At 41.7% G+C, this 15438-nt stretch overlaps 1 protein-coding gene across 1 annotated transcript in view; it reads left to right on the top strand.

Annotated features, from left to right (window-relative positions):
* GRK7 (G protein-coupled receptor kinase 7) overlaps window positions 1-15044 on the top strand; it is a 46069-nt gene extending 31025 nt beyond the window's left edge. Inside the window, exons 3-4 of the mRNA XM_054983890.1 lie at window positions 1434-1708; window positions 14720-15044. Of these exons, the coding sequence (XP_054839865.1) occupies window positions 1434-1708; window positions 14720-15044 (600 nt within the window). The remainder of the gene's footprint in view (window positions 1-1433; window positions 1709-14719) is intronic.
* The last annotated feature ends 394 nt before the right edge of the window (window positions 15045-15438 follow it).

Genomic DNA, 15438 nt, shown 5'->3' with positions numbered 1-15438 from the left:
GGTGTTATTGTAGTTTTTTTCATTACTAATATCTGCAACTAAAATGCATGTGTGTTATTATGTGCCATCAAGTTGCCTCTTATCTATGGTGACCCTATGAATGAAAGACCTCCAAAACATCCTATCATTAACAGACTTGCTCACATCTTGCAAAATGGAAGACGTGGCTTCTTTTATTGAGTCTTCCTCTTTTCCTGCCTTTTACTTTTCCGAGCATTATTGACTTTTCCAAGGAATCTTGTCTTCTCAAGATGTGACCAAAGTATGATAGCCTCAGGCCGAATCCACACTTCCTTACCTTCCGCTTTTCATGTGCATTAATCGCACTGGATTCTATCCCGCAATGCCCCAGTCTGTGTTCACATCCCTTCTCTTACTGCCGCTGCCTCGCGCTATACTTCGTCCACATCCCTGGTAGAATCGTGCAATACGGGGCGGGTTTAGAGCCGACGTCGCCGATGATGGCATCGCGTTCATTTTTTTTCTTTTTTTCATCAGATTTCCACTATAGCGGTTTTTTTGTTAAATTGCTATGGCGAGGCCACACCTCTATGATGCCTGTGATTGGTTAATATTATTTTATGTCTTCTTCTTTGAAATCCATTGGACCATTATTCTGGCGGGCTAATTTGAACTGATATTTAAGGTGGGGGTGATCCAAACTCTCCAAATGGGCAGACTAATTATTTGACGCTTGAATGTAATGTTAGAATGACGGATTTCCGGTATAACGGTAATTTCAACAGTTTAAAAAAATTAATTTAAGAGCCACCAATATTTCCAACTGTCCGGCATCCTAAAAATGACACGGAAATGGAAATGACGCCACCCCTTGATGTCTCCGTGGGGATTTTGGAGCACCCCGATTAAGATTTATGGCCGGGATTGTGCAACAATGCTGGGAAAGTCCCCTTTAAAAAAAAGGGGGAAAGGGCGGGCAGGCAGGCATGCTGCGGAGAGAGTGGAAAAGCTTGATAATTGCACGGCAAAGAGGGATGTTGTTCAGGAAAGGCTGCGAACACGGCAGTGGTGTGGTTTGAAGGGGGTGGTCTCCTTGTGAAATGCTTCTATTTGTCCACATCCACGGTGACAACCGTGCAAGAGAAGTGTTTGAACGCATGACAAATTCGTCTAAGGTGCAACGCGAAAGACGCGAGAGAATGGCAGGATTGAGGTAAGAGTATGTGAACAGCCCTCTGAGAAGCGAATAATGGGCAGGAAAAAAGCGGAAGAGATGTGTGGATTTGGCCTCAGTTTTGTCATTTTAGCTTCTAGGGAGAATTCAGGCTTGATTTGATCTATTTATCTTTTTGGACATCCATGGTATCCACAAAACTCTCCTCCAGCACCACATATTTTTAGCCTACTTTTTCTAATTTATAGGTATTCATTTATTAGTATTATTATTTATTAAAACTATTTGATCATGACAGGCTGGAACTAATGGCTACATGGCTCCTGAAATCCTAAAAGAAAACGAAGCTTACTCCTACCCTGTGGACTGGTTTGCAGTGGGATGCACTATTTATGAAATGGTCGCTGCTCGAACTCCATTCAAGGATCACAAAGAGAAGATCAGTAAGGAGGAACTAAAGAGACGAACCATAGAAGATGAGGTGAAATTTGAACATTCTGGGTTTGATGAGGCAGCAAAAGATATCTGCAAACTGTTCTTGGCTAAAAAAACTGAGGCTCGTTTAGGAAGCAGGTATGTTTTTATTTTGATTAATAAAGAAGATAATTCCTTCTTAGGAAACCAAATCCAAAGGCCGTATATAGTTTTTTTGTTACTCTAAAAGAGACCTATGCATCTCTCTCATGATTTGTGGACACATACAGGAATATTAGCAGTGCAAGCTAGAAATCAGAAAAAAGCTAAACTGAATATACTGTCTACTGAATGCAAGTTTAACATTTCATTGCAGACACAGGAAAACTGATTTATGATTTGTTTGTGAAAACAAATGAATCTTTTCTTAAACTTGACTCACTGGAACAGGACCAAACTAGATCTAATATTGGGGTCTGTGACTGGATCCTTTATGTGTAGTTTAGCCTCTTAAAAGAAGCCTTGGCAGGGGAAGAATTGTATACGTTGGGGTGAGGAATCAGGAAGAGGGAGGTTACCCCTTTGCCTCATGCAGTTTTCCCTATTAAACTGGCCTCCCCAGATTTCTTTTAGCTCTGGAAGGAAAAGCAGACAGGAAAGGACTCTGTACCTGGATATAATCTCAGCCATTATATTTATTTATTTTAAATTAATCTCCTATAGTTTTGTGGCTTTATGACCTTAAGATAGTCAGAGGAAAAGCAGCCATTCCACCAACCTCTTCCTTTCTTGAAGGTGTAACTAGCGCACAATAATTAATTTTAAGCTAATATGGGCTTTACTCTTGCTTAGCTCTTTTAATGTGCTTGAGAAACCACACTTTCTGAGTCCCAGGCTACATAGGGATTTCCCCCATATGGAACACAGCAACTCTCAGATTTAATAGGGGCTTCCACATGATGTTGTGTTCATTGTGAGCATGATTCCTGGGTCCTAGTTTGAAGCACTCTGATTTGCTGAGGCATCTGCATTTAACTGGACATCATGATGAACTGGAGCATGATTGAATGAGATAATTTTAAATCTAGCTCTGCATGTGAAACGAGTGGGAGGAGAGAGGGGAGTGTGTGAACAAAGCATGTGCCCAATGTCTGTATAATCAGATTATTGCCACATCAGAAGGCAGCTTCACTTTCCTGTCCCTTTCCAAATTATTTTAGATTCTCTCTTCCCCTTTCTTCACTGTGTCCTGTGCTAAAGGAGCTTAGGGATGCGGGGTGGGGGTGGGGATTGGAAGATGAATCACTGGACAAGCCCTGCTTGTACAACATTTTTCCTTACAGGTTCTAGGGGACTAACTCTGGAGCAGAACTTAAAGTTTAACAAGAACCTTTAACTCAAAAACTCTCCAACATACAGAACAATACAACCAAAATGTATATAGTTAAACAAAGAGATATAATAGCAACCAGAAACTTGCAATGTGTTACTTCTTGCTAGAAACAGCTTGATGGTAAGAAAAGTCCAGCTCCTCCAGTCTAAGAGCTAGATTCTTCTTGCACAAAAAAGAAACAAACTGGACATCTTGGAATCCAGGCTACATCTTCAGCTTGATAATTATAGCTCTGAAATAAGAATGTGATCCTTTCCAATTTACATTTTTCACATACAAATTTCAAGTTTCCTTATACAAGGTGATAGGAGCCAGAAACTGCAGTGCCCTAGCAAACAGGCTCTCTCTCTGCTGCTAGCCTCCATTTACAGACTCTGCCTCTACTAGGTGAAATGAATTTGACTTGCGTGTGTGCATTCCGTATCAACCTGGTACTATTTGCCATGAGGCTTTCTTACAAGTTATTCATGTACTGTAAATATTACTTATCCATATACTGTTACTGCATTAAGAAGGTTAAATAGAAAACTAAAACCCTGCAGAACATGACATATGTTGACACTGGGACACTTTTTTTTTTGGCATCAGATTTACTGGTGCTGGTGATCTAATGTTTCCAAAGTTATGACAGAGATGAGCTTCTTGATCTCCTAACTCTTTGGTTCAGTTGGAGAGACACAATAGCTTCCTAACCATTTGATGTTTCTTGTGATATCCGAAGCTCAACAATTCACACAGGGTGAAAACTATGCATTCTCCATGAAAAGCAAAAAAAAAGAGTTAAGCGCCTTTTATTGCTTCCATTGTGTCAGTTAAAAAGAAGGCAAGCGTTAGAGTTTTTTTCTTGTTTTGATATAGTAAAGGTTGGCAGATAGACAAATGCACAATATAAATGCTTCTGTCACTTTACTTACGTTGCAGGCCTGAACACAAGTTCCAAGTAACTTCTTTTTAACTCCCTCCGATTAACTCTTCCTCCAATGGACAAAGACTTCCTTCAGTGGACATAAACTTTGGTTGGAGAAAGTCTTTCTACGACAAATAACATCTTTCTTTCTTGGAAGAAGATTTAGCAGAAGTAGGGTTGCCAGGTCCCCCAGCCCCTGGATGGAAGGCTTGAGTCCTGGCACCTACCTTTCCTTTTCCCCTTCATGCATGCGTACTCCTGGCCTGTACGATGACATCACTTCCAAGAAGTGATGTCATTGCGCAAGCCGCAGGCAGCCCTGGGAGCACTCCTGTGCTCTACAGGGAACCAATCCAAGCCTGATTCAGGCCGGCTCAGGCTGCTGCAGAGCGTGGGAGCACTGCTGTGCTCAGTGGCCCAATCTGGGCCAATTCAGCCCTGATTCTGGCTGTTTCAGCCTGGATTAGGCTGCTGTGGAGCACAGGAGCACTGCTGCACTCTGCAGCAGTCTGATTTGGGCCCACTCCAGGCCGATTTGGGCCTGATCTGGACAATTTGGTCCCAATGTGGGCTGTTTCAGCCCAGATCAGGCCGCTTCTGAGCATGGGAGTGCTGCTGTGTTCTGCAGCAGCCTGATTCGGGCCTGATTCAGCCCAATCCGGGCCTGATCTGGGCAGCTGCAGCACATGGGAACACGCTGTGCTGCCCAGGAGCATGCCCAGACTCATGTTCCCCTGCCTTTCCTCCCTGCCAGCCAGGTAAGTGGGGGTGGGGGGGGTAGATGGTGGGAGTGGGGGCAACTCTAAGCAGAAGGGAGTAATTGGACCAAGCCCAGTGTGACTAACAATAACAATCAGTCTTTCCTTGGAATGAAATCTTCCTGTATTAAATTGTGGTAAATCAGACTTAATTCTACATAGAATATTACTCTGTTTTATACACTGGGAATCACTCCCAGGAAAGTGGAACCTTAGGATTCTGCTGCTAAGCTACAAAACTGCGCACATTCACCTTGGAGAAAACTCTTTGAACAGACTGGGAAGGGGATTACTGAGTAAATATGATCAGGCTGCAAATTGATGTTTTAGATACTGAGCACAGGTATAAATTTTATTTTATACATATTTATCAGTGCTCTGTATGGTTTCCTTCAAGGACAAGGATCTAAGTATGAAAAGCTAGTGTTGGTTTGATACTTTGAACTGTTACTATTTGTGTTAAATGCTTCTTTCTGCATGTTGCTCAGAATTCCTATCATCTTTGCATTCCGTAGAGACTTATCTTTGGTTGCTTCCATACTACCCATTTAGTCTGAAATAGCCATAATTTGTTCACTCAGTTTTAAGTCAGAATATAGACAATATTTGCCGGTTTGGTGTAGTGGTTAAGAGCACAGGACTCTAATCTGGAGAGCCGGGTTTGATTCCCCACTCCTCCACTTGAAGCCAGCTGGGTGACCTTGGGCTAGTCACAGTTCTCTGGAGCTCTCTCAGCCCCACCCACCTCACAGGGTGTTTGTTATGGGGATAATAATAACATATGATGGTTGTTGTGGGTTTTCCGGGCTGTATTGCCGTGGTCTTGGCATTGTAGTTCCTGACGTTTCACCAGCAGCTGTGGCTGGCATCTTCAGAGGTGTAGCACCAAAAGACAGAGATCTCTCAGTGCCAAGACCACGGCAATACAGCCCGGAAAACCTACAACAACCATCGTTCTCCGGCCGTGAAAGCCTTTGACAATACAATAATAACATACTTTGTAAACCACTCTGAGTGGGCATTAAGTTGTCCTGAAGGGCGGTATATAAATCGAATGTTGTTGTTATTTGTTAGCCTTCCATCTTTTCCTGATCTAATTTGTGGCCATTTTTAAACTGTCTAGTGTGGACTGTTAAAGTGCTATTGAGGTTCATCAGGACTACCATCCCTTTTATATTTTCCTTCTTTCCGTTTTGCTTCTACCTTAATTAATTTCTTCCATTTCTCTTGAGGGTGATGTTCCTGCATAGGCTTGACAACCTTCAAGTGGAGCCTGAAGGTCTCCAAGAATTTCAACTGATCTCTAGACTACAGAGGATTGGTTCCCCTGGAGAAAATGGCTGTTTTGGAGGGTGGACTCTATGGCATTATACCCTGAGGTCCCTCCCATCCTCAGGCTCCACCCCAAATCTCCAGAAATTTCCAAGCCCCAAGTTGGCAACCCTATTTCTGGATAAATGATTGATTTTTAGTTGGTGGGGTTGAGAGGCAACCAAGTACTACTTTCCATTTACTCATTATTTTAAATGTATTTAATTATCATGATTTTGCAATTGTGCTGTTACCATTTGGGAGAAGAGAGGGGAGGCAGGGGGAAGGGGGTGTTCTGTAGCCACCACGGGCACTCCAAATGTTTTTTGCTTTTTAAAAAAATGGGCTTTGTAGGAGGAATGGCTGTTTTTCTGTCTGTCACTCTCTGTTTTTAACCTGCTTTTAAAACACTGTGTTTTGTGGGAAAACCTCATTCACGGCTCTGTGTGGGTGTTTAAAAAGGAGTGGGTAAAAGCTGGATCCAGATGCTTTTAAATGGATCCTCATGAATTCATATGATTTTTATATTGAAACAAAACAAAACAAAAAGGCTGTCATATTATATAGATCATGTCCTAGTCTACAGACAGCAACAAAACAATCATGCATCCACTAATCCGTGGCACTGCCACGGCACAAAAACATGCTAAAAAAGCACGGATCTGCATGGATCCTCTAGGTTTTTACATGGGACCACCCAAAATCCACCATACAATCCCAGATCATGTCCATTGCCACAAATGGGACCAAAAAAATCATTCATCCACAGCTTTGTGGCAGCGCCACGGCACAAAAACATGGTTCAAAAGCACGGATCCTCATGGATCCTCTTGATTTTTACAGGGGCCACCCAAAATCCACCATACAATCCCAGATCGTGTCCATTGCCACAAATGGGAACAAAAAAATCATTCATCCACAGCTTTGTGGCAGCGCCATGGCACAAAAACATGGTTCAAAAGCACGGATCCTCATGGATCCTCTTGATTTTTACATGGGGCCACCCAAAATCCACCATACAATCCCAGATCGTGTCCATTGCCACAAATGGGACCAAAAAAATCATTCATCCACAGCTTTGTGGCAGCGCCACGGCACAAAAACATGGTTCAAAAGCACGGATCCTCATGGATCCTCTTGATTTTTACAGAGGCCACCCAAAATCCACCATACAATCCCAGATCGTGTCCATTGCCACAAATGGGAACAAAAAAATCATTCATCCACAGCTTTGTGGCAGCGCCACGGCACAAAAACATGGTTCAAAAGCACGGATCCTCATGGATCCTCTTGATTTTTACATGGGGCCACCCAAAATCCACCATACAATCCCAGATCGTGTCCATTGCCACAAATGGGAACAAAAAAATCATTCATCCACAGCTTTGTGGCACTGCCACGGCGCAAAAACATGGTTCAAAAGCACGGATCCTCATGGATCCTCTTGATTTTACATGGGGCCACCCAAAATCCAGTATACTGTCCCAGATCATGTCCAATGCCACAAACAGGACCAAAAGATCTAAAATATGACAGCCTTTTTGTTTTGTTTCAATGTAAAAATCATATGAATTCATGAGGATCCGTGTCTCAGATTCATGTTTTTTCACCGTGGCAGCGCCAAATATTTTTGGATCTGTGTTTTTTATATTTCAGTCTGTGGACCTGGCTGTGATATGTGATTTGATGTTTCATTTGTGTTTTTCCTATTTAAAAAAACCATAGGCTCCGCGAGGATCTGTGTGGATCCTGGTTTTACTTTCTTCCTGTTTAAAATATGCTTTTGGAAGACTGGCTGCTTGCTTTTAAAATCGGGTGGGGAGGAATGGAGGATTATGTCCCTGCTTTTTTTTAAAAGCTGGCTGAAACATGTTGATGGGGTGTGTCTCTCTCTCTATTTGGAGAGGCAGGGACGGGTTAAAAACTCCCCCCCCCCTCTGCTCTAAGTGTGTGTGTGTGTGTGTGTGTGTGAAAACGTCCCCTCCCTAAGGGGAGGCGGCTCGTCGCCGGGTTAAAAACTTTCCCTCCCCTCTGCTCTAAGTGTGTGGGGGGGCGCCCCTCCGCTTTGGCCTCCCCGATCCCTGATCGGAAACGGGACTTGTTCGGTGTGGATCAGTGATCTGGGGTCGTCGCCGGCGCAGATCCACAAACAGCTTGATCGGTATTTTTTTTGGATTGTGCCCACCTCTATCACTTATTATCACCTACAATCCTCTTTGATCCCTTTTATCTACTGTATAAGGGGAAAGAATTCCTACTCAACAAATCTACAAAATAACAGTTAAGTCTTCTAGTGGATCTACGTCTCTGGTTCTTCCATTATTCTTGCACAGCTTGTTGAATGTTATATTAACCTCTAATGGATCAGAGGACTGCCCTGCAAAAGTTATTTGTGCAGATGTTCCTCATGCTGCTGTTATTTCTAAAATACGCTGCTTTAGCATTCTTTTGCTAGTTGTGATACATTTGCATGATTCCAAAGAGGCTTCTATTCCGTGACTCAGATCTCTCTACCATACAGCAATAAAATTGTTATCTGACTCTTAAATGTAATTTGTAGAACTACAGAGGCAGAAGAAATCAAGTACTGGAACAAAAATATCAAAATATATTAAACCAGAACACAGCCCTCTAGTCAATTATTCTACTGATAGTATGTGGAACTACTGGGAATTTACGTATTGAAATATGTAAATAGTGTGTTTTTCATAGCCACAATGTGTAAAGTATTTGGAAATATTAAAAGCAGGGAAAGCCATCCATTATATTCGGTGGCAAAAAGCCTATCTCTGCCTATTACACTGGAGATACTGTTCAAGAAAGCTCATCCTTATGTAAAGATTCTGTTAAGGTCATTGACACCTTGGGTAATCTGTGTAAGTACCTGTTGCATAAGTTAAAGCTTCTCATGGGCAGCTTTAATTTGCACACCTAACCCTTTTGTTTCTATTGAAGAACCAGGGAGAGAAGAGATTAACTGTTTCATCCCCCGTCTTCAGCCATGTGGGATTTATATAACTTTTTTTTTTTGCAATATAACAGTCCAAAGAGAATTAGCTCATAAAGCAAAAATAAACATGAAGCCACTTTGACAAGTCAATCTTCCCTTTTCTGTGATAGCAAAGAAGCAGAAACTTGATTTTCCTCTCTTTTTCTAGGGGTAAAGCAAACCTGGAACATAGGGTGGAGCCTGGGGAGGGCAGGGTTTGGAGAGGGAACTCAGCAGAGAACGTTCCATAGATTCTACTCTCCAGAGCAGCCCATTTTCTCCAGGGAAACGGATCTCTATGGTGTGGAGATCAGTAGCAATTCCGGGAAGTCTCCAGGTCCCACCTGGAAGCTGGTGATCATAATTGTGGTTTAGTGGTTAGAGTGGCCAACTAGGACCTTGAACAGCTAGGTCTGAAATTGCTGTGGAAGCTCACTGGGTGACCTTGAGCCCATCATAATTTTTCAGCCTAACTTTAGAGGGTTATTGTTGTGAGGATGAAAGGGACAAGGGGAGAATGAGGTGGTAAGTCACTCTGGGTCCCCATTAGGGAGAACAGTGGGATATAAATGTTTAAAAATAGCAAAGCACTCATTCTTTTTAATGGGGTGTGCATCCAAGTGGATTCTGATAGATTGCAACCTTTCCCTTTTAAGCCATGTGTTTAATGGCATTTTAGGAAAACACATTTTAATAGTTTCTTCCAAAAAGAATTAACACGTGATTCACAGTAACTAGCTACTAAATAACAAAACGTACACAAATTATTTTTGTTATTATTTATATAGTTCCATCAATACACATGGTCCTTTAGAAAGTAGCGCAGGCATAAAGACAGGTCCCTGCTCTCAGGAACTTACCATCTCTATTTTGACAGCAGGAGGACATAATAGAAGGACGGGGAGGACAGAAAGAGGCACACAGGAAATGGAAAGGACAGAGTTGAATTTGATTGTGCATAGCTTAGTCCAGAGTATTGGCAGTTTCTACCAATCCCCTTTCCTGTTGCACCCACACACAACCAAATTCTTCAGTGTCACCTATTATCCAGGGCCGATTCTACACTACCTTAGCTCCTGCTTTTCTTGTGCAATGATTGCTCCATCTGTTATTGCGCGTTCTTCGCTTGTTTGTCCACATCACCCTTTGAATAGCGCTTCTCCTGCGCAATCCGTTGATCACATCCCCTTTCAAAAAGACGGGTAAAGGGGTGGGAAAAACCCGAACGGCCCCGCGTTTTTTTTGTTTTGTTTTTAAAAGGACAAATTGACGCTATATCGACGAGTAAGCATCCTGGTTCAATGGTACAACGACACCATTAATATAATATATTTTAAAAAATCACCCGAGACACTTACGATGAGCGCTCGGAACATCACAGCCTGCATGCTGGTTGAAATCATCCGGGAATGGGTGAGCAGTCACTATCACCTACAGCAGCATCCCACAGCAGAGCTTCATTTTGTCTTTGGAAAATTGGCATCTGTGCCTAACTCGTCGGCACAGTCCGTGTCGAGGCGTAACATGAGCGATGATTTCAGTATCATGTGGATGCCCCCCCCCCAATATATAAATTGAATTAACATATGAAATTGTTCCTCTGATATTTGAGGTCTGCCTGCTTTTTTAAAATGAGATTAATATGATGAGATGTCACCATATCGACACGGTACTCTTTTATTTTTTAAAAAAAGGGGTGGGGACAAAGGCGGAGAATTACTCCTTAATTGGGAGGCGGGTCAAGAGAGGCTCAGAATTCAACGGAGGGCAGTTATTTGTCAAAAGATAACCCGCAGCGAAAGTGCAATGGGCTGTAGCGACGCTATGCCGAATTAATGACGGCTTCGGAGACGATGCATGTGAACAGATGAAGGAATGGCGCTGCGGAAGCGAAAAACTGCCACGAGAACGATGGTAGTGTGGATTCGGCCCAGGTGTCTGAAGGAGGGATCTGACTCTCGAAAGCCTCCACCATGAAAATCTTATTGGCCTCTAAAGTGCCACTGGACTCAAATCCTGATGTTCTACTGCAGAGCAACACGGCTACCCACTGAATATTATCGCCCAGGAGTGGTGTTTTGTGGAGGCTGGCGGGCTGCAGTGGGAGGAGGGAAACAGGAAAGTTCCATTCCACTGATGAAAAATTTCATCTGAATCCAACCCAGTTTCTGTAGGAAGTGAGGACTAAATGCCAATCAATAACATATATAAATCTAAAATAACGTCCTCTCTTCAGTTTATCTACACTGTAGTTAGTGTCTAGAACTAAGGAGCACCAAAAGAAAATTTCATGAATGTCTGATAGTAAATAAAACTCCTAATCTAATAGGTTTAGGCAAATAACAATTATTGTAATAAATGTTTTACTATGTAAACTATGTCAAAGCCATGTACAAAACTGAATAGGAATGGCACAGTAGGTCTTACCAGAACAGAATGTTTATCATTAAAAGAATAACAATATGATTAGTAATCATCTATTATCAAAAGGTATTTAAAAAGCTGCAAATAGGCTTGCCAAATCCCTGCCCTCACCTGCCAACCCCCGCTCACCTGGATAGCAAGGGGGGCACAGGAGAGAAGCCCATGCGCGTGCTCCCCCTTCGCAGAGGCATCCCAGTGCATGCTGAAACAGAACTGCGTTTCCACCTTCAGCGTGCGTGCACCGTGGCTCTTTCCTTCATCCCATCCACCAGGGTGGTTTTCACTCAGCTCCATTTAAGCATGCTCCGAGTTTCCTCTGCAAAGGGGGAGCATGGAAACTTTCTAAACATTTTTACAAATGTCTTTCAAAACAAAGAAACATTCAAGAAAAACAATATAATAATGGAGAATTTTATAGCAGCATTTTAGTGTATAAGTCTTCATATGTGATTGACTAGTAGGAAAATTAATACTTATTTGTAATTATTTTCTTTTGCTTTTGGACCTTCAGTTCAGCTCCTCCTTACGTTACTTTAAACTTTTGCCTCAGGACAGCTCTGGTCACAACCAAAACTCTTTTTGTTTCCCTGGATTGTGAAGACACAATGAGACATCTCCAAATGCACCATCGTGAGCAGGAAGGGCAGGATGCAAATGTGACGCACGAGCTGGTGCTCCATTCGTTTCATTGTTATAAAACAATATCAAGCAGAGAGAAATGCCAAGGCTCTTAGGGGAGAGAAATGGAAATGTGTTGGACTTATTTTAAAATATTCTCCAACATGTTATGTTTACTATATAAACAAACCTGGTCATGAATATGACAAACTATAAAATCAAATGGCCCGAACAGCAGTAGTGGTAATCTTGGTAGTAACAAAATTTTTACATTCACATAATTGTATTGCATTGAAATCCAGGTGGTACCCAAATTATGACCTCGGTTTGTGTAAGGCAGTCCTCATTCTCATCATGAAGAATTTCTTCAGTGACCCTGCATTGGGATGTCTCCAGTGCCATAGTCTTAAAAAAAAAAACACTATGGCTGCACTTCCTTACTTCTTGCTACTCTATGAATTCCGTAAATGCACAAAAAAGCCTGGGGGTGGTGCTAAAATGTCACTTTCTAAGCAGGGAGTGGAGTAGGTGGATAATTCTATTCTCTCTACCATAACCGGCTGGCACTGAAATCAGAGGACAGCAGAGAAGAGTGAAGTGTCCAAATTAGAGGATCCATGGCAGAAGTAGTTAAGCCATTTGCATCTGATCTCTCTGTTAAGTTTTTTATCACCTGACTGAAAACAACAGATTTTACTAAGAAAAGTGCACAGTCTCTTATTTAAAGAATTATGTTTACAGAAAATCTTGTTTTTAATGTATGTACAGTGCATGCTTCATTTTCTAACATTTAGTTGGTCTTTAATAAAATCTAACTCTTTGGGTGGGGTAGTATTTATTTATTAGACTATTAAATATTTATATTTTAAAATAAACATTAAAGACTTACAATATGAAAATCCACACAAAACAGTTAAAATAGATATCTGCTGTGCAAAATTATAAGCACCAAGGACAGAATTAACTACCAAAGAGTAGTTGTGGTTACCATGGACATGTTCATGCAGGTTCCCACTGGTCAGATTTCTTCAACAGGGGGTTCCCCCAATAAGGCTTCCTCAGCTGACATGAGGCTATGGTCTGGTAGGCCCCAAGTACCCTAGGTACAAGCTCCTTAGGTCCTTAAAAGTTAACATAATCACTTTCTATTGGCTCAGAAAGCTCACTGGCAGCCAATAATTGGCACAACATGGGAATAATGTGCTTTCTGCAGCCAGTTCCTATAAGCACTCTTATTACCATGTTCTATACAAGTTGCAACTACCAAACTGTTTTCAAGAGCAGTCTCACAAACAGTATATTCCAATATTCCAACCTAGATGTTACCAACAAGTGTGAGACTATAACTTCACTTTTTCTAGAAAATGCCCACAGCTAGTGAACCAGTGTAAGTTGGAAAGACACACTCCGGGCTAGTTCTGTCACCTGGGCATCCAGGGTCAATTAACCATCCAACAGTATGCTTCTTCATTCTGTGCAAGCAGAACACTTGTTCAGCTTTACCTTTGACCTGCAGCACCTCTGTTTCATCTGAATGTAATTTCAGGTTTTTCACCATCATCGAGGCCCTTACAGCTTCCAGACACATTCACTGCTTCCCTGGATCTTGACACTGGTGACAACTAAGGTTGCCAGCCTCCAGGTGAATAGCTGGAGATCTCTTGGAATTACAGTTGATCACCAGGTCACAGAGATCAGTTTCCCTGAAAAAACTTGCTGCTTTGAAGGGTGAACTCTATGAGGGCAGGGACGTGGGGGGGCAGCATTGTGGGTATGATGGTGTCACTTCTGGGGAAAATCCAGAAGTAACAGTGGGTAGCTCTAGGAATTGTCAGAATTGTCTATAGTAAAGCCACAGAGTTTCTGGAGATTCCTAGAGCTACCTACTGCCACTTCAGGGTTTTTCTAGGAAGTGATGTAAACACATGTGATGCTGGCAGTGTTTAAAATTTCCCCCCATACTGCTTCTTGGAGTAGCATGGGCAATGGGAGCTCAAGGCAGGGGTCCTCCACCCAAACAGGTGGGGGACATATCCCTATATGGAATTAAAGAATGATCTAACAGAGCCTTCTCTAGTTCTGCTCTTGAATTGGTTTGAACTACTTGAGCAACTCTCTGTAAACGGTTCTAAGATCCTTGGAAGAAGAAAGAAGGACACAGCTAAAGAAACTGAATAAAATTCATGACATTTTGCATTAGAATGGATGTTCTTACGGTCAGTTACAAAAATGTTTGTTGATCTATCAGGAATCTGAATTTAGTTAAATAATGCAGAGTTTCTAGAGAATGGCTGAATCCACACTTACCGGCATAGCGCTAAACAGTCAGAATGATAGCATCTTCCTGGCGCGTTTTATGATGTCATCGCACCACGATGCCACTTTCATGGTGCGATGACATCATAAAACGTGCCAGGAAGACGCTATCATTCTGACTGTTTAGCGGTATGCCAGTATGTGGGGATTCAGCCTTTGACGTTTTAAATAGTGTTAAGCCTTAATTTACTGAAATCAGTGGAACTTACTTCCAGTTTTAGGACGGGGGTTTCATGTAATCTCTTATTCATGAAGTAAAAAAATCTTCTTTCTCCGTGATTCATCCAATATTTCTAGTTCTTTTCTAGATCTTTCAAGGAGTAAGAAAGATATCAAACAAACATCTCCTTGTATCACATCTCTCTGCTTCTAAGCTTTACCCAAGTTTTGTGCATTGGAATTTGTAATTCAGAGCTTGTTTGCTTTTGCTTGACTGTCTTTTTTCTTCTTGCAGGAATGCTAATGATGATCCCAGGAAACATCATTTCTTTAAGTCTATAAACTTCCGTAGACTGGAGGCAGGCATTACAGATCCTCCCTTTGTTCCAGATCCATCTGTTATCTATGCCAAAGACATTACAGACATTGCTGAATTCTCTGAAATTCAGGGAGTTGAGTTTGGTGACAAAGACACTAAATTCTTCAAGAAATTTTCAACAGGGGCTGTCCCTATATCCTGGCAGAATGAAGTCATTGAAACAGGACTCTTTGCAGAACTGAATGATCCCCACAGAGAAATTGGTGGCCGTGGCAAGTCAGGAGTTTGTTTGTTATTCTAAAGATGACATCAGAAATGAAAAGGTGGGAATACAGCTTCTATTACTTCAAGGAATCAAAGACATTCAGCAAGGACTCGTCAATGTCCCAATACCAAACTGAATAAGCTCTCCTTGTTTCATGCTGGTATTTTGTCAGATATTTTTGAAATGAAGAATCGGGATTCATTTAAGAAGATTTAACGCTCCATGTTGGCTTCTTACTAAAACATGCAAAAAACAAACAGACATTTGGACTTCAAATTATTTTGTTTGAGACTGCCAATACTTTGACAATGTTCAGCAGTAATTCATCAAAGTTTATTGTAAAAAAAGACTCAGTTTTGGAATAGGAATGAGACAGTGGTTCTATATTGATTTCAGCTAGGTAAGAAATACAGAATATTTATATAGATTA

The sequence above is a fragment of the Eublepharis macularius genome, chromosome 6 (genome assembly GCF_028583425.1).
Source record: "Eublepharis macularius isolate TG4126 chromosome 6, MPM_Emac_v1.0, whole genome shotgun sequence".
NCBI lineage: Eukaryota > Metazoa > Chordata > Lepidosauria > Squamata > Eublepharidae > Eublepharis > Eublepharis macularius.
Note: the sequence above shows the minus strand (reverse complement) of the source record. Positions and strands in the feature narration are given on the sequence as shown.